This window comes from Mytilus californianus, unplaced genomic scaffold (assembly GCF_021869535.1).
Source record: "Mytilus californianus isolate M0D057914Y unplaced genomic scaffold, xbMytCali1.0.p SCAF_8, whole genome shotgun sequence".
Lineage (NCBI taxonomy): Eukaryota > Metazoa > Mollusca > Bivalvia > Mytilida > Mytilidae > Mytilus > Mytilus californianus.
Window position 1 is genome coordinate 20,636,768 of NW_026262734.1, and position 24,081 is coordinate 20,660,848.

Sequence of the window (24,081 nt, forward strand, 5' to 3'; positions counted from 1 at the left end):
GTAAATGACTTTCTTAGTAGGAAGAAGTGACACTGTCGGTTGAGTAAATGACTTTCTTAGTAGGAAGTAGTGACACTGTCAGATAGGTAAATGATTTTCTTAGTAGGAAGTAGTGACACTGTCAAATGAGTAAAGGACTTTCTTAGTAGGAAGTAGTGACACTGTCAGATGGGTAAATGACTTTCTTAGTAGGAAGTAGTGACAATGTCAGATGGGTAAATGACTTTCTTAGTAGGAAGTAGTGACAATGTCAGATGGGTAAAGGACTTTCTTAGTAGGAAGTAGTGACACTGTCAGATGGGTAAATGACTGTCTTAGTAGGAAGTAGTGACACTGTCAGATGGCTAAATGACTTTCTTAGTAGGAAGTAGTGACACTGTTAGGTGGGTACATGACTGTCTTAGTAGGAAATAGTGACACTGTTAGATGGGTACATGACTATCTTAGTAGGAAGTAGTGACACTGTCAGATGGGTAAATGATTTTCTTAGTAGGAAGTTGTGACACTGTCAGATGGGTAAATGACTTTTTTAGTAGGAAGTTGTGACGCTGTCAGATGGGTAAATGACTTTCTTAGTAGGAAGTTGTGACACTGTCAGATGGGTAAATGACTTTCTTAGTAGGAAGTCGTGACACTGTCAGATGGGTAAATGACTTTCTTAGTAGGAAGTTGTGACACTGTCAGATGGGTAAATGACTTTTCTTAGTAGGAAGTAGCGACACTGTAAGATCCATGGGTAAATGACTTTCTTAGTAGGAAGTAGTGACACTGTCAGATGGGTAAATGACTTTCTTAGTAGGAAGTTGGGACACTATCAGATGGGTAAATGACTTTCTTAGTAGGAAGTAGTGACACTGTCAGATGAGTAATGACTTTCTTAGTAGGAAGTAGTGACACTGTCAAATGGGTAAATGACTTTCTTAGTAGAAAGTAGTGACACTGTCAGATGAGTAATGACTTTCTTAGTAGGAAGTAGTGACATTGTCAGATGTGTACATTTTATTGATATTTTAAAAATATATTGCAAAATGTCACAAAAATATTATTTAAAAAATATTTTTTTGATGTGAAACTTATGGTTGTACTCACGTGAATAGCATATTTTCTGGAAATATTTGTTCTGAATGTTTAAAGAACATTATTTTTATATATTTTGATTTTATATTTAAATAACATAATTTTGATATCATTCAGTGTCAATTGAAAATATCCAGACAACATATATCAAACGTTTTCCAAAAATATCCTTTTCATGTCTATAATATGTTTTATGGATGTCTACCAAATGTTTTTTAAAATATCAGAGGCAAGTTTAGGTAGAAATATTTCTTGAAAATGTAAATTAAATATTTCAACAATGTTTTATGGATGTCTTCCCAATATTCTTAAAATCTCTTGGTAATAGATTTGTAAAAAACATTATATAAATATTCAAAAAATGTTTTATGTTCAGGCCAACTCTCAGCTTGCAAATATATCATGCATATTTAGACTAATATTTATCAGCTCTCCTCCAGGGCACCTGTTGCTTGTTCTGTCATTATATGTAGTGTAATGTGGACTGTTTATTTTTATTTTTATTTTGTTTTGCAATGCGATTGTTTTTCTCCGACTTGTGGATATTTGAATTTTCGTTTGATATTTTCAGACTCTTTCAAACAATTAAGAGCAGTCAAAGCATGACATGTGTATACTGCCAACACAAAAGCATTGATAGAATAGCTTATTCATATGACAGGACTTAATTATGACTGTCAATGAATATTGAATTTTCCTGAATAGCATTTTAACATTTTATTAATTAGTCAGAATCTGTATCTTCTACTGCAAGCCTCCTTCTCTTGTTTGCTTTCTGAAGAAGAAAAAAAATACATAAATGTTTAAACTCAGTTGAGATTTAAGCTTTAAAGGTCCATGTATATTTGCGTCCATTCGTTTTTCATTTTGAAATATCAAAAACAAAAAACAAAAAACGAGAGTGTTTTCTTTTTTCGTTTTTGATTTCTCAAAAACCAAAACGAAAAACAAAAGTGTTTTCATTTTTCGTTTTTGATTTCTCTAAAACCAAAACGGAAAACGAAAGTGTTTTTATTTTTTGTTTTTGAATTCTCTAAAACCAAAATGAAAATCAAAAGTGTTTCCGTTTTTCGTTTTTGATTTCACTAAACAAGAATTTTGTATTTAATTTTAATTATTTCTCGTTTTATAATGTACAATGTTTTCCTTTCTTGTTTCACAGTCACTGATAGTAAATAATGCCAATGTAAACACCCCGGTGTTCTTTCAACATAATGTAGACAAAATAGACCGCCTGACTTATGAATTGAACTACGGTGATAAATGAATCAAAGCCTTTCAAATTACCTTGTTTATATCTTTAATAAAAAATAAATTATTATATTTAAATATTAAACGAATCATAAATTTAAATTGTACAATATAATATTATATATAGATGGTACAAATAAATAGATTGATTACAACATCACATTAACAAGGGAGGTTACTACTTTTAAAAACTTATAAGAAAACTACCCCGGTCGTTAAAGTATACATGCACAGTCACTGTGGTTATCAGATCTTTAATCGAAGATAATGTCGACGGATGCAAAAGACTTTATCAATCTGAACAATAAGGGTGCGTGATCTTTACTTTTAAATTTAGAAAGGTTGATCTCAGATGATTAGAATTCATAACCAAGGTCCATTATACGAACATGCAGGACGATAATGAGTTTTGCTTGATCAATTGATTGAAAAACAAATTTCCGCAGATTCACAATTAAAACCGGGATAAGCATTCAATCATTTTGCCATTCGGAGCCTACTCGGTATTAGTTTTGCTTATTTTTGAAAGCTATATGGTGATCTTAACTAGAGCCTGGGTGTGGATGGGGGTATACGGAATAGAGAATATTGGGCAAAAAATATAAATAATAGAGACAATGGACCAAGAAATAAAAAAAAAAAATAGAATAATGAGGTGTTTAAATATAAAAAGAATAGAATAATTGGCAAAAAGTATAAAGAAATAAACATGATAAAGAATAGAGAAAAATGGAATAGAATATCAAAGAATACAGAAATGAAGAAATACGCATCCAAACCATCATACTAGTTGCCTAAACCAACGTTATTTTGTCTCCGGTAGATTGTTATTGGTTTTCATACGTTTTCTTTTTATTTCTATGCCTATCAATTAAGACGTGAGCTTTCATAATTTGCCAGCTTATTACATTATAAAAAAAGAATAAGCCGAACATCAATCTGGATTTTTCTCAAGTGGACCTCAGCTACCTACCCTACCACACCATTACCGAAAAGTTAATAAAAAAAATCTACGGCAATACTAGGTGCAAAGGGAAGTTGGGTAGCTGAGGTCTACTGGAGGAAAAAATCCAGGGTGTTATTCGTCTTAGTTTTTTTTTAAGTAGTTCCAAAGTTGGGGTCCGCGGACACCCAACCCCACCCTTACCGAAAATTTAATAAAAAAAAAATTCTAAGGCAATACTTTTGTACGCACTAAGACAAAGGGAAGCTTAGTAGCTGAGGTCTACAGTAGAAAAAAACACAGGGTATTTTTCGGCTTAGTTTTTTTTCTAAAGTAGGTCCAAAGTTGAGGTCAGATACCCTACCAAACCCTTACCGAAAAGTTAACAAACAAAAATTCTATGACAATACTTTTTTCCGCACTAGGTGCAAATGCACTAGGATTATTTTTTAAAGCTAATAAATAATTTCCTTGCCCACCATACTTTGAGTACCAAAAATAAACCTTTCGTCCAATCATAAGTAAACGAAATCAACTGTTTCAGAAGTAGAATGTTTTGTCAAAACAGTTTTGTGTGGCAAAAAAAAAAGTTAAAGCACGAGTGCAACTTTTTTTTCTTCTAATGCAGAACAATTGTTACTTTTTGTGAACTATTTGACAGGATGCCGAGAATATGGAAAGCTATTTCACACAATAGTGCAATTTTGCCAACATTTAGATAATTTCCATAATTATTTACGATTCTATATACACTCAAAAGTGTTGACTATTTGAAATGTAAAGCTTGCAGCATGCTGTGTGATGTATTGAAAGCGATTTCTATTGCATTTTTAGAATTAATGAACAAGAAATGAAATTTTGAAATTCATTGAATAGTGTCTTTGACTGCTTAATTATATATTAACCCTTACCATGCTGAGCCCGTCATATGACGGGATGACCCAGACCACCGTTATTTGGCTCTAATGGCTCTCCATACTTTTAGAGGTCAACTTTATGATACTTATTTCGAAATGGATGCATGTTCCCTCAACCTGAGGCTATCTATTGTCATGTTTCTCATGTTTAAGTAGCATTTTGAGTTCAAATACGAACTTGGAAAATTGAAATTGGATAAAACTGGTTTTTCTGGAGGGGTGGGCTTCCCTTCTGTGTCTTACACAGGAAGTTCATAGGCCTAAAACTTTCAAAAATAGTGTAAACCCGCAGACATATATCTACTGATCATAATTATTTTTGAAATACGCAGAGGAAACGACTACTTCCGGTTTCAGGTCCAGTTGAAGTCCAAAATCGGAAGAAATCGTGAAATTCCGTATTTTTTGTCCAATTGACCTTCTTTAGACTGGTGTTCCCAGATCAGTTTCACTCCAACCTAAGAACTGTTGGGGTTAATGTGTTTACTGGGGTCCACTGTACATGCAGACTACAGATGGATACCTATATCAGCATCCCTCGGTCTTTGGGGTCAAGTAATAGGACGAAAAATCGTCAAAAATGACGCTTTTTGCACCTGATGACCAACTTTGGGGCAAATTCCCGCCCACCCACCCCCACCTCCTCACCCCAACCACCCCGCCCCGTGATCCCCTACCTTAGATTTAAAGAAATCAATATGCTTCAGCAGCAGGGTAAAGCTCATTTGCATATAATTTGCATATTTTTGCAAATAAACGAAAATTAGACTTTTTCTGAAAACAATTCAGCATGGTAAGTGTTAAGGCCATTGGTGGTAGAAATCGATTTTTTTCCAGTTTTAGCCTCAATTTGTATGTTTTTTCGTCTCATTTTAGGTCGGAATGGGTTATCAAGGCCTCCAGATATACAGATTTGCTCAAAAACACTTTCAAGTTGATTTTAATTTTTGTTGTTTATTAATTAACCCTTACCATGCTGAGCCCGTCATATGACGGGATGACCCAGACCACCGTTATTTGGCTCTAATGGCTCTCCATACTTTTAGAGGTCAACTTTATGATACTTATTTCGAAATGGATGCATGTTCCCTCAACCTGAGGCTATCTATTGTCATGTTTCTCATGTTTAAGTAGCATTTTGAGCTCAAATACGAACTTGGAAAATTGAAATTGGATAAAACTGGTTTTTCTGGAGGGGTGGGCTTCCCTTCTGTGTCTTACACAGGAAGTTCATAGGCCTAAAACTTTCAAAAATAGTGTAAACCCGCAGACATATATCTACTGATCATAATTATTTTTGAAATACGCAGAGGAAATGACTACTTCCGGTTTCAGGTCCAGTTGAAGTCCAAAATCGGAAGAAATCGTGAAATTCCGTATTTTTTGTCCAATTGACCTTCTTTAGACTGGTGTTCCCAGATCAGTTTCACTCCAACCTAAGAACTGTTGGGGTTAATGTGTTTACTGGGGTCCACTGTACATGCAGACTACAGATGGATACCTATATCAGCATCCCTCGGTCTTTGGGGTCAAGTAATAGGACGAAAAATCGTCAAAAATGACGCTTTTTGCACCTGATGACCAACTTTGGGGCAAATTCCCGCCCACCCACCCCCACCTCCTCACCCCAACCACCCCGCCCCGTGATCCCCTACCTTAGATTTAAAGAAATCAATATGCTTCAGCAGCAGGGTAAAGCTCATTTGCATATAATTTGCATATTTTTGCAAATAAACGAAAATTAGACTTTTTCTGAAAACAATTCAGCATGGTAAGTGTTAAGGCCATTGGTGGTAGAAATCGATTTTTTTCCAGTTTTAGCCTCAATTTGTATGTTTTTTCGTCTCATTTTAGGTCGGAATGGGTTATCAAGGCCTCCAGATATACAGATTTGCTCAAAAACACTTTCAAGTTGATTTTAATTTTTGTTGTTTAAACCCTTACCATGCTGAGCCCGTCATATGACGGGATGACCCAGACCACCGTTATTTGGCTCTAATGGCTCTCCATACTTTTAGAGGTCAACTTTATGATACTTATTTCGAAATGGATGCATGTTCCCTCAACCTGAGGCTATCTATTGTCATGTTTCTCATGTTTAAGTAGCATTTTGAGCTCAAATACGAACTTGGAAAATTGAAATTGGATAAAACTGGTTTTTCTGGAGGGGTGGGCTTCCCTTCTGTGTCTTACACAGGAAGTTCATAGGCCTAAAACTTTCAAAAATAGTGTAAACCCGCAGACATATATCTACTGATCATAATTATTTTTGAAATACGCAGAGGAAACGACTACTTCCGGTTTCAGGTCCAGTTGAAGTCCAAAATCGGAAGAAATCGTGAAATTCCGTATTTTTTGTCCAATTGACCTTCTTTAGACTGGTGTTCCCAGATCAGTTTCACTCCAACCTAAGAACTGTTGGGGTTAATGTGTTTACTGGAGTCCACTGTACATGCAGACTACAGATGGATACCTATATCAGCATCCCTCGGTCTTTGGGGTCAAGTAATAGGACGAAAAATCGTCAAAAATGACGCTTTTTGCACCTGATGACCAACTTTGGGGCAAATTCCCGGCCACCCACCCCCATCTCCTCACCCCAACCACCCCGCCCCGTGATCCCCTACCTTAGATTTAAAGAAATCAATATGCTTCAGCAGCAGGGTAAAGCTCATTTGCATATAATTTGCATATTTTTGCAAATAAACGAAAATTAGACTTTTTCTGAAAACAATTCAGCATGGTAAGTGTTAAAAACTGATAATAAAGTGGTTATATATTATAAAAACATTGGAAGTACGTTTGAATCTTATGCAATATTTGGGTTTATATAAACATCTGAAAACTGGCTGCTAGCGAAGTGGCTGCTAGCGAGTGGCTGCTTGCTTAAACCTGGTCTCACAAACTCCGCATTTTCATTCACGTCTTCACATTACAGGTTTCAATAAACGTTTAGTAAATTATGTCAATGTGAAGAAAATGACCCGTATTATGCCAACAACTGGTTTTAGAATTAATTAGTTTATTTCCGATGCAAAGACCATATAAGTGAATCAATATTAATACAAAAATATGTCATCTCTAATGATTCCTCATGGGGTTTTTGATTATGTGATTGCTTGGCCGGTTTTTTTAGTGATTATTTACTTACTAGACCAAATATATCATGATTATTTGATTATCTAGGACTGTATTTTAGATTAATTGATTACCAAGTTTAAACAATAAATTTGTGTGTATAGCATACATATAAAATTTGACTTGAAAGACGTTATTTTTTTTCGCCTCGCTCCGCTCGGTAAAATTGTTATAATAAGAATTAAGTCCGAAGATTGAACGCGTTTGTCCAGTAATCTTATTAAAATTCATACAAAAAAGTTATATAAGTATAACGAAATCAGAGATATATCTTTCAATTAGATTGGTTCGTCTAATTTAGTATTTTTATCTTAAGTAAATTTACTAACTTCTTTAATAAAGGATTTGAACAAGAATGTGTCCATAGTACACGAATGCCCCACTCGCACTATCATTTTCTATGTCCAGTGGACCGTAAATTGCGGTCAAAACTCTAATTTGGCATTAAAATTAGAAAGATCATATCATATGGAACATGTGTACTGAGTTTCAAGTTGATTGGACTTCAACTTCATCAAAAACTACTTAACCAAAAACATTAACCTGAAGTGGAACAGACGGATGAACGGAAGAACAAACGGACGCACAGACCGAAAAACATTATGCCTATAAATGGGACATACATTCACAAAATGTGCTGAAATTGAATGAAGGTCTTGTAAATCTCAATTAGACCATAACAGGCATATCCAAATAAAGTTCCTTGAAGTCACAAACAATTTCCCTCACTTGTAGATCTATTTCCACTACTTCTGCAATATTGTATTTATCAATAATAGTATAAATAGAAATTGTATGCATGTAAATTAAAAACGATCAGGGTAAACTTATCAATCCTTTGAATAAACTTATTTTAAAAGGTTACCAATTGAACACTGTAAATAGATCTTTGAATATTGTTTTTATTGGTATAAATATAATTTTTTTTTATAGATATTTGCATGTCAGAAAGTAATGATCATAATCTTCAATGACATTACATATATTACATAGAGGAGTTTTAGTTATTTTCCAAGAGAAAAGTAATTGTTTGGTTGATAAAATGTAATGTAGAAATTTCCATCTTAACATTCTCAATTTATTATCTTGGATATAGTTAAAGATAAAGTACAACATTTGTTCTCTTTTCCTTGTATTGTTATCTAAATTTAGAATTCTGTCCCATTTTTGAAATCCTATTGCTTTCTCATAATATCTATTTAAAAGCGAGATGTAGATATCTTTCGAGGAAAATATTTTTATTGGTACCATTTTTCCTTCTCTATCTTTGAATTTAAATTCGGAGTCGGTAGCAACTTTTGTTTTGATTGACTCTTCTTTTATGAGCTCTTGTAACCACTGTTTTGGTATTGCTTTCATCAATTTAGAATATTCCGAAAACCAATTAGCATGGCAAGATAGTTTATCCAAAATCTTATTTTGATTAATTTTTCCTTTATCATCAATTATGTCATTTACAAATAAAATTTTGCTGTTTATCCAATTTTTGAAAATAAGACATTTACCATTTAATTTGATATGCTTATTGCCCCATATTAGTTGCTGTCTGATATGCTTATATGTTAGTCGATTTGATTCTTTTTCAGATTTTGAGTTTATCCATGATATAATTATTTTTAAGTAAAATTCTGGAACAATTTCTTTTAGTTTATTGATTAGATTAATATTGTTAAAGTCCATTTTAAATATAAGGAATTCTTGTCCAAACTTGTCTAAGTAAAATTTTGGTAAGACTTTCCAATTGGGTGATGAGTCTTCATTATCAATGAGTCTTTTTACCCAATTAATATTTATGGATTCTATATATTTATCTATGTCTATCATTTTAAGTCCGCCGGCAAGATAATTTTTACTTATTATAGCTCTTTTAATTTTTTCTGGTTTATTATTCCATATAAAACTATATATTATTTTTTTTAATTTTGCGAGATATTCTTTGTCAATATCTGTTACTGATGCAACATAGGTTATATTTGGTAGGATTAGTGATTTAACAAGAGTTATTTTACCTAACATAGTTAATTTTCTTTAATCCAATCTTTAATTATTTTTTCCGATTTTTCGTATTGTCTTTGCAAGTTTAATTTTTTACACTCATTTTTATTAAGTCCAAAATATATTCCTAATACTTTTATCGGTCCTTGTGTCCACTTAATTTTTTCAACTTTATCTTTACAAGATTTTAAATTTCCGAGCCATATCCCCTCTGTTTTATTTCGATTAAGCTTTAGGCCTGAAAGTGATCCGAAAATTTCGATAATGTTCAAAGTTAATGAAACTTCTTGTTTTGAATTTAAAAATAAAGTGGTGTCATCTGCAAGCTGGCTTAACTTTAGAGTATGGGTTTTTATTATCTAGTTTGATTTGAAAACCTTTAAATTTTTTATCTTGTCTTAATCTACAGGCTAAATTTCAACAGCAATAACGAAAATTATAGAACTCGCGGGACACCCTTGACGGATCCCGCGCTCAATGCTGAAGGGTCTTGAAATCCACTCATTATTTAATATACAACCCTTTATATCTGTATATAAAGTATTTATCCACTTCAATAAAGATTTCTGAAAGCCAAATTTCTTTAATGAACAATACATAAATTCCCATTCTAACGAGTCAAATGCCTTTGAAAAATCTAAAAAAAGAATAGCCCCGTCTACGTTGAATTTTTCTGAATAGTCTATAATATCTTGGATTTGTCTAATATTAAACCCAATATATCTGTTTTTTACATACCCGTTTTGATCACTGTGAATGATTTTATGCAATACTGGTTTAAGTCTTTGTGCAATAGAATATGCTATAATTTTGGTATCTACATTTAATAAAGTAATTGGTCTATAATTGTCTAAATTTAACGGGTCATTTTTCTTGTAAATAAGGGTAATTAATCCTAGTTTCTGTGAATTTGTCAATTCTTTTTTCTCATAACAATGGTTAAAGACATCTACAGCAAAATATTGCAAGTTGGACCAGAAAGATCTATAAAATTCTATTGGAAGACCATCAATACCCGGTGTTTTGTTAAGTTTCATTTTAAAAACAGAATTTGTACATTCCTCTATTGTCAGCTTTCCTTCAATTTCATTACTTTCGTGTGTAGTTAGTTTGCTGTTTATTTTTGTATTTTCAATATAATTCTCAATTTCTCCCAAATCTGGTTTAGTTGACGTATATAAATTTACATAATAATTCCTCCCCGTTTCTAATATTTTACCTTGATCCTCAGTTATTTCCCCTTCACTGTCCCTAATCGCAGTAATATTTTTTCTTGTCTGTCTCGATTTCACTAATCCCAAAAAATATTTTGTATTTTTTTCGCCTTCTTCTACCCATTTAACTCTTGATCTTATTTGTGCCCCTTTTATTTTATCAGAATATAGAGTTTGTAACATTTCTTCTGTTTTCTTTATTGAATCTATTATGTTATTATTTTTTCTTTTCATCAAGGACATTATCCTGAATTTCATTCAAAAGTTTAAGTTCTTGTTCTAATTCTTTAATTTCATCTCTTTTATTTTTAGCTTTAATTTTACAATGTTCAATAGTCGTCTCCTTAACCTCTATTTTAAACAGATCCCACACGATTGCTAAACCTTTTCGGTCTCTTAATTTTTCATATTTATCTATTAAAGTGTTTATTTTCATTTTGTATGATTCGTCTTTAAGAATACTATTGTTTAATTTGAAATAACCCTTTCCTTTCTCCCCCTGACAATGATTTATCTTAAGTGAAATTGCTAGATGGTCTGTATATTGAATTGTAGCGGGTCTTATATCAGTGTGGAGTACTCTAGGTCTCACGTCTTGACTAACAAGAAAATAATCAATTCTACTAGCTACTTCATTATTTTTTCTTCTCCAGGTATATTGTGTTTTATTTGGATTTATTACTCTCCAGATGTCTATAACTTTTAGTTTTTTTATTAAACTTTTCAACGCATTTGTCTTATTTTTTGTTTATCTTTTCTATTACTTTTTCTATCCTTTATATTAAGCGTTTCATTCATATCACCTCCTATAATAAGTATACCAAGGCTATATTTTTCAATGACACTTAAAGCTTTTTTAAAGAATATATTTCTATCTTTACATGTGTTTGGGGCGTAAAGGTTAACAAAAGTAAATATATTTTTATCAATTTCTATGTTGATTAAAACAATTCTTCCCTCTTGATCTACATATTTGTCAATAATTTCATGTTTAATTATTTTGTTAATGTAAATCGAAACACCCTTTGCTTGTGTACTTCCAAAACTATGATATAATTCTCCCGTGAATTCTTTGTCTATAGAATTATCCGAAAAATAAGTTTCTTGTAAAAATATAATATTGCATTTCTGTTGTCTCATCCATTCTTTTAGTCTAATTCTTTTTTCATGTTTTCTCAACCCCTGACAATTTAAAGAACATATGTGTAATAGATTAAGTGACATCTTGATTGTTTTTTAAAAGTATTCGATGATAAATAAATAAACAAAAATAAAACATACAGGTATTTACAACTATAGAAATTAGAGACAAAATAAATGACACACATATATCATCAATGACAGAGTTAACCTTCACCCTGTGAGTTGCAATATAATATACATGTACGCACATACATTTAATTCCATATTGACCGACTTTGATAGGTTTTCACCTGTTTCTATATTTAGAATCATTGACTGGTAAAATATATCGACCTTCACATGTATAACAATTGATTTCCACGAGCATCGACACTATATTAACCGGTATACCTTACATTGAAATATATAATTGTGTTGGATGTATAACAAATGTTTCTAAATGGGTAAGTACTTTGTTTATAAATAAATATTTGTATACTTTTAAAAAGGTTTTCAAAAAGTATAACAGCGAGATTAGAATTCCATATAAACTGAAAGATTATTTTCAAATGCTTTCGCATGTATATGATATATATACAGACACGATTGTTCGGTTTACTTGGGTTGTCTTTACTAATACGGAGATTTATCAATTCAAGGAAATCATTAGTACCATGAATAAATATTGTTTGATTATATATTGAAATTTTCGCAGCTACTATAAAATATTGATAATTATCTATATAGATAAAAAGGTATAAATAGATCAAAACGATTTGTTTACATTTTTTACACAGGTGAGTGGAGATAGCGATGTGATTAATTTGCATATTCTATATAAATAGCTATAGAAGTGTTTTGTAGTACATTGTAAATATATTTATAGGGCTATACGACGTAAACGCACATATACATTTTTCTATACATTAAAACAAAATAATTACATATTCATGTATAACTATACTAGTTATTTCATGTGAAAAGTTTATTATCTCATTCATGGTCTATATATTCTATATTGACAAACATCTATATATACAAGTTATTTGTTGTAATGATATTGTGCAGAGTATATACAATCTAAGGGTATTGTATCATACACTGCCACATATTTTTTATTATGTTTTTCATAGCTATAGATAAAATAGGAATATTTACAGATGTTTATACAAGTATATATCATTTTGATCATTTAGAGATCAGTAGAAAATGTGAAAGAAAATGATATATGGTAACTGTTCTTAGACCTATGTCTTTGAAGCTTTGCTGGAGTCAGTTTCTCTATTGTGGTATTCATCGGTTGGGGTTGTTGCTGTTCTTTTTCCATGTTTTTGTAGTGGTGTGTTGATTTCAGAATTCACAATAAATTTGTCAATTGGACCTTTTGCTTCTGATTTTGCCTTGTTTTTTGTTTTATCTTTTTTGTTTTGTTTCTTTTGTTTCTTTTTCTGTAGTTCAGACTCAGTTTCTTTATTTGTGACTTCACTGATTTCTGTTGATGTTTCTGTTATTGCATCTGTAGGTTGCAATATGGACTGTGAAGGTGGGATTTCACTGTGATCAACATCATCACCAATGTCAGTCTCATTCCCACTTTCACTTTCACTTGAATCAGATTGATCATCATTGTTATTCCCTTTAGTGTCTGATGCTTTTGTAGTTGGAGTTGGAGTTTGGCATTCTTTTGCTTTATGCCCTTCTTTTCCACATTGGTTACAGACCCAATTGTTTTGGCACTTTTCTTGTTTGTGTCCCTTTTTCAGACATTTCTGACAAGTTATGTAAGGATTTATGTAGATTTGTCCTTTATAATAAATTTTGGCATTGTACTTTCCAATTTTTGTGAATCTGGGCAAAGTGCCTTCCAATGGTTGTACATAGAAGATTCTGTCTCCAGATTGGCAGTCAGTGAGAAAACCATCTATTCTCAGTCTCTCTCTGAAATAGCTTGTTATAACTACGCCAATAGACTGGAAGAACCCGAAAATCTGACCGTCATCAGCTGATAATGGAATATTGGAGACACGTACTCTGAGATATTCTGGCTGGTCATTTACAGTTATTCTTGGGTTTTTATTATAGATTGTTAAAAGTTTATTACGTATAGATACGCCAGATATGAGGAGGTGGTCTCTTGCTTCTTCTTGTGCAAGGTAAATGTGCCACATTCCCTTGACTCTTTGTAGTCCCTTCATTTGGTATCTTGGTATCTCTGTGCCGATACTTTTGAATACTTCTTCGTGTGTTAAGAAGTCTTTTTGTTGAAGTATTGAATTGCCGAATAAATCTGTCTCAAGGATAAATACGGGCTTTACTGACGACAGTTCTTCAAGATGTTCATTTTGATTATCATGATTTTGATTTGCTGGTTTTGAAACAGCGCCGGCATATGAGTTGTTGTCGGCCATGTTGTTTGTTTTGGTTTAGTTAACGGGTTGGTTATATTAAATTTATGGTTTTAAGAGTTTATATAAACTGTTAAATATACTTTTCTACCATTTCTGATGATTGTTTTCTGTAGCAAAATATAAATTGGTAGTCCTAGACGGTTATTTAACTTATTATTAGACTAATTTTGAGGAGCATGAAAAGTTCCGTGGATATCGTTCGATGCCCCTTAGATCCTCCAATGAAAAGTTTGGCGATCGGAGCGAGGCGAAAATTTTTTTTGACCTTTTTTTGGCTAAAAAACATAAAATATGTGTAAAATGCACTTTTTTAACGGTTCCTGACGTGGGGCATGTATATTTTATAGTTAAAGTGTAAGGGTTGGACATTTTTGATGCCGTATTCTCCCGAGTCAGGTTGCAGTCGGGCCTTGAAAAAAGTATTCATTTTATCAGTTCGACGAAACAGACGCTCCGGTCAGATATGGGATTTACATGCAAACCCCCGGCCCCAAATAAATTACGCCCGTTTATTTATTCATCATGTTCATTTAATGCTAAATAATTCTGTTGGAAATTTTTGTTTCTAATAGCAAAAAAGTGGACAAGATTATTGTTTTCAATCCAGATACGGCTAGAATTTTTGTTTAAGGCAAAAATCAGGGTCAGAATGTTTTCTCTCAAATATCTCAGACTGCCCCCTCAAATCAAATGGTCCGTACCTTAGACTTTAAATCTATCTAGAGCTTATTGACTGGGGATCATTATTCAGCTATGTTATTAATAGGCTGGGGCGTGTGGGGTTAAACATGTTTTCGTAGGTAAATAATATTGCTGTGGAACTTTTTTTCATTAGAGTGGAATAGAGTATTACTTTCTGTTTGGTGGAGTTGTGAAATAGAAGTCAATAAATACGTTCTTGCTCAATCCTTTGTCTCTTTGAAGATGTCATGCTTGTCATCCTCAGCCTAAGCAATGTGTTACTGTAATTTGAATTTCAAAATGACTGAGTGACGTTTTTTCGACGCACTGGTCAACTCCACCGTAGCGAATCACATGATTTTGACATACTCAATAATATATTACAGTAAATACGAGCGAAACATATCTTTATAAGTAAAGAATTGTTGCCGATAAAAATTAAATACGCGGGAAATGGCAACGTTCACGAAGTCTAGTCTGATTAATCATTTTACAAAAAAAAAAAAAAAAAAAGTGCAAGCAAAAGGGGTGGGGCGTACGCCCTCTACGCCCCCCTCTGGATCCGCCACTGGACTATAATGGACCTTGGTCATGAATTCTAATCATCTGAGATCAACCTTTCTAAATTTAAAAGTAAAGATTACGCACCCTTATTGTTCAGATTGATAAAGTCTTTTGCATCCGTCGACATTATCTTCGATTAAAGATCTGATAACTACAGTGACTGTGCATGTATACTTTAACGACCGGGGTAGTTTTCTTATAAGTTTTTAAAAGTAGTAACCTCCCTTGTTAATGTGATGTTGTAATCAATCTATTTATTTGTACCATCTATATATAATATTATATTGTACAATTTAAATTTATGATTCGTTTAATATTTAAATATAATAATTTATTTTTTATTAAAGATATAAACAAGGTAATTTGAAAGGCTTTGATTCATTTATCACCTAGTTCAATTCATAAGTCAGGCGGTCTATTTTGTCTACATTATGTTGAAAGAACACCGGGGTGTTTACATTGGCATTATTTACTATCAATGACTGTGAAACAAGAAAGGAAAACATTGTACATTATAAAAAGAGAAATAATTAGAATTGAATACAAAATTCTTGTTTAGTGAAATCAAAAACGAGAAACGGAAACACTTTTGATTTTCATTTTGGTTTTAGAGAAATCAAAAACAAAAAATGAAAACACTTTCGTTTTCCGTTTTGGTTTTAAAGAAATAAAAAACGAAAAATAAAAACACTTTCGTTTTCCGTTTTGGTTTTTGAGGAATCAAAAACGAAAAATGAAAACACTCTCGTATTTTGTTTTTTGTTTTTGATATTTCAAAATGGAAAACGAATGGACGCATATATACACGGACCTTTAAAGCCGATACTAAGTCAAACTGATTTTTTTTCAAACATTATGACAAAAATTGTATTATAATAATTAGATTATAGGTATGCCGTTATTTTGATTATGATATGGATTCAGGAAACAGAACTATGTCAAAAAACGTTCTAACTTAATAAATAATTCAAGTGAAAAAATACAAAGTCAAATCTAAATTAAAGTGAAACTTTAACGGTAATATTAAACATTTTATGCATATATATCTGCGAATTTCAAATCCGATGTAGCATAAAGGATGGCTATTATGTTACTTACTTAAAGTAATTCATTCTGGGCTATCAAATGGTAGAATGCATTTTGTCCCATCTTCATTTCCACGCATTTTGTAGCCAGAATATTTTCAATGTTAACTACTATTCCTTTTGCACTCTGATTAAATTTGTCTTCTGTAGTACTCCAATACCTGACCTATAAATTCATATGAGAATGTAAAATTATATATTCAAAAGAAAATCTACTTCAAGTAATTCATACACGAATCTGTCTGCAATTTGTATAGACTTTTCCGTTTAGAAATATCCTAAAGTGGGATATATTTTTCACATCCCCCCCCCTTTTCACATATACATGCCGTTTCATTTTGTTTTAAATATAACTTTTGATGCAGTTTACTTTTTCATGATTTCGTAATGTTTAATTATAAAACGGCATACATATAATTTAAAGAAGTAGCGTCTTCAGCTTTTTGTGATATTTACTCCTACAACATGAGTGTACAAACTATTCAAATACAGATTTTATTTTGCTAAAGATTTGCAGAGGACAAGAAACAAGATTCAGTCGAGTGCGTATACATGGTATGTCAATTACGAATTTTTTTAAATTACAACTTACATGTTTCTTTCTCTTTGAACTGTGATTTTCTCTTTTGGTTTTCTTTGTTATCACTGCTTTCGGAAGTTACAAATAGACGACAGGAAATAACCTCAAAAGTGACCATCCCATTTCAGAACTATAAACTTAATTACCATAGCAACTAAATTTGAAATGTGTCCAACATCTGGTTAACCTTATCAGAATGTGCTTGATTAACAGAATGGATGTATCAAATATCACTCTGTTTATAATTGCTTATTATGTTTCATAAATTAAAGTTGAACGAAAAAAGTTATAATAATACATGATTGAAATTTTCATCAAAGGTTAAAATTTTCAAGGAGATTATCTCATATAACCTCTTTGGAATTATTAAAGCTTTTCTATAAAAATGAGGAGACATTCATGTTAATATGTGATATCTAAAAAATATTTCTTTTTCATATCAAACACTTGCTTCACTCAAATATTACTAACAAACATTTGATAACATGGATAAACACTTCTGTCATACATCTTACAAATATCTATAAGACATATTATGTTAAAATGTTTATAAAATAGCCTTCAACTAATATTTTCTAAATAAAATCGAAAAATATATTGTTATGACGTTAGTAAAATATTCATTAGATATTACCAGCTTATTATTTTAATTAGGACAAGAAAATTATTTAGATGTAATTTGTTACATCAAAAAGATATTTTATTATACATCAAACCTATGCTTTACGCAGATATTAATCAAAAATGTTTTATAAACATTTCTTTTACACATCTTACAAATATATATTATAATTATAATATAAAAATGTCCATCAGATATTGTTTGAAATTATTGTAAAGAAATATCTCCTCGACATATACATAATATAACTGTTCTCATTTATAAAACTGTCTATTAAACGTTTAAAAAACATCAGTAAAAAATTATCATTTATTTATTATAAAAAAATATTAACAAAAAATGTTTTTATATTAGCAAACAAACATTGGGATGAAATGTTATTGGTAAAATATCATTCACACCTAATTTCTGATGTAAACAAAATGTCTTTAGAATATTTTTTTTGAAAATATTTCTGATAAACATATATCATGTATATATAACCAGTAAATAATATCACGAAAATATTTTGTGTAAGCTGGGTAATAACTTTCTTAGTTAAGAAAGTAGTGACACTGTCAGATGGGTAAATGACTTTCTTGAGAGAACATCTTCTGAATCTGATTTCATTTTTGATAATAATTTTAATGTATCGGATCAAATTGAACTGAAAATAAAACTTTTCACAATTCTTTCATTCACACATAAAAAGCACAAACATACTTACACTAGCTTCACTTTGGGATTTTACATCAGCAAAATCAGAGACGTAGAAACAGAAACCGAACATACTCCTCCAGCCTTCTTTGCATGCTGAAATAAAAAAAATAAAACAAAATTGGAAACGTACAGATTGTGGCCTTCTTTTACTTTAGGGGACTCCACATTCCTATATTTGACTTTAGGGGACTGTGTCCATAATAGAATATTTTTCATCTTTTTTTATTAAAAAAAATTATGAAAATACGTTTAATAAATTGTTCGGTAACATATTATAACCTATAGACATATTTAAAAAGAACCAATTACTATAAAACTGTATGATATATATATGGGTACCCTAAAGTAAAGTAGTGCTATAATGCCTTCTTTTTACTTTAGGGGACCCTTAATCTTTAGACAGATTTAAAAAGAAAACAAATACTATAAAACTGTATAAAATATATATGGGTCCCCTAAAGTAAAGTAGTGCTATAATGCCCTCTTTTACTTTAAGGGACCCACAACCTTTAGACACATTTAAAGAAAAAAATACTATAAACTGTATTATATACATACTAGTCCCTTAAAACCTATTTATACAGCAATTATACTAGAAAAAAACTTATTTTTCATGAGTTCCCTCATTTTTTTTTTTACAATTTGTAAAGTCCCCTAAAGTAAAAGAAGGCCAATATTGTAAACCATACTCCCATGAGTCTACACGGCTAAGTCAGTAACTCATTCTAATAATAATAGAAAAACAAAGGATATACTCTTTTTTCGCTTCATGTTCCAATTAAACATGGGGTGCAAGGGTGTGACGTCATTGCTAAACTGTATATTATTTTTAATTCTAATATGACGTGCTTCTTTCGCTTTGTAAACAACACCGTGATAAAATGAGATCTCGATATATCTATACTTAGCGCAAACTCAGAGATGTATATAGTAATGGCTGTTACAATATACCTCAGGTGTTACCTTTGAAAGGGGACGAATTCAGCAAACCTTTAGAATACTTATGATATCCCGTTATTAAACAGCATATTTATATATATATAAACATTTTTTTTTTTAAATTCCAGCATTATTTCTGATAAAAAAGTCACTAAATTACGGAAACGTATCTGATATTGGTCCTATTATAATTGTTAGGAACTTTATATATGACGTCATTTTCAATGTAAACAAGAAATGCTATCTTTTTAAAAAAGTGTATATTTATGATCAATTATTAAAAAAAAATAATCTTCAAATACATAAGATGTACACAAAATTAAAAAAAAAATAATTGAAATAACAACTAATATGTTGTTATTGTCAAAGAGACAATATGATATCTATAAAATTCCAACAAAATTAAATGATCGAAAAAAAGAGAATATAATGCACTGACGATTTTGATACAAATATGGTTTGAAATTAATAATTTAACAATTGCAGCCTTTGTATGAGGTCAATACAGGATATATCGACCCACAGAAGTATATATACTTCGTCCTCAGTCAATATACCTCTTTCAGGTCAATATATCCTTGTATCGACCTCATACAATTCAAAAGGCTATACTTGTATAATACACGTGGTGATGTTATTATTACTGAGTCTGCACGTACAGGGAACGTCACAAAAATCATTTCCATTGACCTATGTATTAAAATATTTTACTGACAGCATATATTTAAACGAATATTTTCATTCAAAACCACAATGGTTTATTTGGTCTTTCCAGGTAACTGGTTCTCTTGAAATGTTATTAATCAGACCACACTTAAAAATATTTTGGTTTGCTCAAACCCTTAGGCTACCCAAAAGTAGAGACAGTGGGTAGGTAGGTAGGCATTTTCTTTTTTTTTCAGAAAAGAGAAATTGGAGTGTCAGATGTTTTTTTTAGTCTTCATGCCTATCTGATTAAAAATAAAAGAACAGAGTTCCAATGTCCCACGCTTTGCACATATTTTATCTATCCAGGTGTAATAACTAAAAAAAAAAAACACTTTTTTTGTTGTTCTTTAAAACAATTTATAAATATAAAGCGTGCGCGGGGGACAAAAAAGTTTTTTTTATTGTATACTTAATATTTCAAACAGACCTTCAGGGGCATTACTTATAGTATACTATAAGTTTTATAAAAAATTGTACCCGTGAGAGCGCTAAAGATGCCATTTTCCATAAATTTAATATTTCCAAGGGGCATAACTCTTTTAAAAAAAGTCGATCGGCCACAATTATAGAACTTGTCCAAAATATTGCTGATATTAACCTATAGTATAAGTTTTATAAAAATCTGGCAAGAATGTACCTGTGTCACAGTGAGAGCGTTAACAAGATCAGACGGACGGACGCCTGGTATTTCCATGTACCCCGCAAAGCGTTACGCGAGGGACAACAAAACTTTTTCACATCAGGACAATAAAATATTTTGAGTATGCAGATATTTTCAGGGTAGGTAGGATTAGGGCAAATAAACATTCTTTTTTCTGGCCCCAACTCTAAAGTTGATTCTTGTTAGTTTATCACTATTTACAGGCTATATCAAATGTTCGAGTTAGTTTATCACTATTTACAGGCTATATCAAATGTTCGAGTTAGTTTATCACTATTTACAGGCTATATCAAATGTTCGAGTTAGTTTATCACTATTTACAGGCTATATCAAATGTTCGAGTTAGTTTATCACTATTTACAGGCTATATCAAATGTTCGAGTTAGTTTATCACTATTTACAGGCTATATCAAATGTTCGAGTCCTAGTAATGTTTCATGTAACGTAATGATTATGAAAAAATAATTTTACATTTTGATTAAGATGCATCAACAATGAATGTAAAAGTGTACTGAAAACACAATTTAAAAAATAAAGAGAGTTGTAAAGATTTAGGTATCATTTTTTTCGAAATTAAATTTGCATAAAACACCTTGTTAGGAAAATACAACAATGTATGGTGTTAACATCAACAAAACTAGTGTTTGCAGAAGACATTTTACTTTCAATGAAGAAAAATAGTGAAAAAAACATTAAACTCACCTCCTCGTTCTTGTTTTGTTATTGGTGCTGATGTGGGTGGTGGATTATTGCCAGAATCTATCAATTAAATATTATACATTGAAAACAAAAATAAAACGAAATATGATGAAACAAAATGAACATTTTTCAGAAGTTAATATATAAAATAAAATAATATATATTTCTCAAAAGCGGAGAATTAATTGATATGGTCCTTGTTTGACACCATTGAAACTAAGATCGACAGACAACACCCACAAGTCAAAGTCAACAATGACCATGGTTGGCACCATGGGAACGGTTATCAAAACATTACACTAATCAGTCGAAGTCAACAATGATCAAGGTTGGCACCATGGGAACGATTATTAAAACATTACACTAATCAGTCCAAATCAACACGGCACCATGGGATCGGTTATTAAAAACATCACACTAATCAGTCCAAGTCAACAATGACCATGATTGGCACCATGTGGACGGTTATTAAAACATTACACTAATCAGTCGAAGTCAACAATGATCTAGGTTGGCACCATGGGAACGATTATTAAAACATTACACTAATCAGTCCAAATCAACACGGCACCATGGGATCGGTTATTAAAAACATCACACTAATCAGTCCAAGTCAACAATGACCATGGTTGGCACCATGGGAACCGTTACTAAAACATTACACCCATCAAAGTCAACAATGACCATGGTTGGCACCATGTTAACGGTTATTAAAACATTACACCCATCAAAGTCAACAATGACCATGGTTGGCAGTGTAGTACCCCGGTAGGTATTTAGTCACACCATCTTTAGACAATCTACCGGAAGTACCCAGAATCCCCCTCTTTGGAATAATGGATATTTAAAGCAGACGCTAACAGCCAGCAAAGAGCCATCCAAGAGCATCGGTGCGGTTATGCACTTAACCTAAGGTAAGCAGACGCGGCAATTCTTACATTGGCGCTGCGAGCAGGGTTTGGTCGAATTTTTAAGCGGGGAGGTCGTTTTTTTTTACCAAATTAATAAGGGAAGGGGCCAGAACAGCAGTCGACATTTTGAAATTGGTGAACCCTGACAGGTCACTAATCTCCAGTGTTTGCTACTCTCAGTTGTTCTGAGGTAGCAATTAACGAGTTTTGTGGGGACAAAAGGGTTGGGTTTGTACTTTGTGACTGTGTTTCAGTCACGAAGTAGTTATTATATCGAGGTATCACACTTAGCCGTTCGCGGGACCCTTGTAGGGAAAGGTGTGAACCCCATGTGATTGATTGATAAATTCCTGGGTTTGGAATTTAGCAGCCGATATTATTAGCAATATTGCCCCTGTTGGTGCTCCTGACAGTTCATCAGCAGAACATATTTTTCATTTTTTTTGTGCTGTTACTTTATTATTGTAGAAGGGGAGAAAGAGTAAGTTGGATTTATTTTGTAACTTGTTCTCGTCACTTTCAACTTTCAGGGAACTCTCGGTATCCTCGGTGGGAACCCCGGATTGTTACAAGGCGACGCTGCTGTGTTTGGGGATCTCACATTGTATGAGGGGTTCTCTATGGGAAATTGCAATCGAAAAGTTTCCCTGTATTATATACTGTCAACACCTGGTAGGTAAAATTGAACAGTTCCAAGGCACCAGTGTAAAAATCTGGCATCCTTGAAAATTACTTGCACAACATCACACTCGAAAACATTTGAAATCGAACAACATTCACATGGCAAGGGTGAACATTAATTCGGCCACCTTTGAGGAGTTGTTATCCATTCCTGGGATGGGCCCTAAAATTGCAGGCAAAATATGCGAATTAAGGGATGATCTAGGGGTCCTTGACATTGAGGACCTGAGTCAGATACAGTATTTAAGGTTGACACCAGCCGCCCAGGAGGTCATGGATTTTAGTCATTTGTCTGATAATAGGGGGATTTGTGGAAGGGGAGATCCTAGGGCAAAAGAGGAAAGGGGCCCCAGAGAAAAAGTGCAGCGAATGAAGAGCTTAATACAGACTAGGGGTAGGGGTCCCGGGGAACGAGGATATGTTACCCCTGGGGAAGCAATTGGTTATGTTGGAGAGGCTATGTCTAGTCCGGAGCTAAGGACCCCAGTGCAAATAACACCAAGGGAGATGTCAGTTCGGTCATCTTTCCCCCCTTTCGGGAGGAGCCAGGACTTTCAGGAATGTGGGGAAATTCACCAAAGTTTCGGGGAAGAAAGTGGGGGATATCAGGACAGGGGGGCTAACCCCACTGAAGAAAATAGACAGGGGGATAGGCAAAGTCCCCTGTATAGTCAACCCAGAGATTATAGGTACGAGGGCGAAACACCTTGGGACAGTAACCCTGGGGATACCTACAAGGAAACGGGGGGCCTAGCCAAAAGGTATACCGAAAAGGAGACACCAAGGTTTCGGGATTTTAATGGGGAAAGTGAAATCCCAGCATCAAGGCATGTCAGTAGCAACGGGTACCAAGGGGCAACAAGACGGGGAACAGGGAAACACACAAGCTCACAACGAGATGCTTTTGGGCGGCAGGAGGGAGTTGTGGGGGCATACACCCAGAGAGTCCAAGACCCACCAAGGGGTCCCCCAGGGGGTAGACCTCCAATCCTAGAAAGAACCCTAGGTATGATGGAAAAACAAATTGGCAGGCCTTTTATGCCAAATTTTCCCGACTGGCTCAGGTAAGCGGGTGGTCCCCCAGTCAGTGCAAGGACCAGTTGTGTTGGTCCTTGGACGGAAAACCAAGCGAGTTTTATGCCTTACTGGTAGAAAGAAGGCATGACCTGACCTATGAAGACCTGGT

The 24,081-nt window shown here is 32.9% G+C and overlaps 1 protein-coding gene and 1 long non-coding RNA gene across 4 annotated transcripts in view; both read right to left on the reverse strand.

Moving 5' to 3' along the window:
• The window catches only part of LOC127710861 (lithostathine-1-alpha-like), a 420,068-nt gene that overhangs the window by 360,404 nt on the left and 35,583 nt on the right, over window positions 1–24,081 (reverse strand). For 2 of the 3 annotated variants that reach the window (XM_052216823.1, XM_052216822.1), the window contains exons 4-5: window positions 21,307–21,363; window positions 18,304–18,389 (exon numbers count right to left, since the gene is read on the reverse strand). The exons of the other annotated variant lie outside the window; for it this stretch is intronic. In XM_052216823.1, the coding sequence (XP_052072783.1) occupies window positions 18,304–18,389; window positions 21,307–21,363 (143 nt within the window). The remainder of the gene's footprint in view (window positions 1–18,303; window positions 18,390–21,306; window positions 21,364–24,081) is intronic. 3 annotated transcript variants of the gene reach the window in all.
• LOC127710867 (uncharacterized) lies at window positions 1,586–17,283 on the reverse strand. The gene is made up of 3 exons (XR_007986369.1): window positions 16,988–17,283; window positions 16,409–16,561; window positions 1,586–1,852 (listed from the first exon to the last, which is right to left on the reverse strand). It is a non-coding gene; the product is annotated as an uncharacterized LOC127710867 (long non-coding RNA).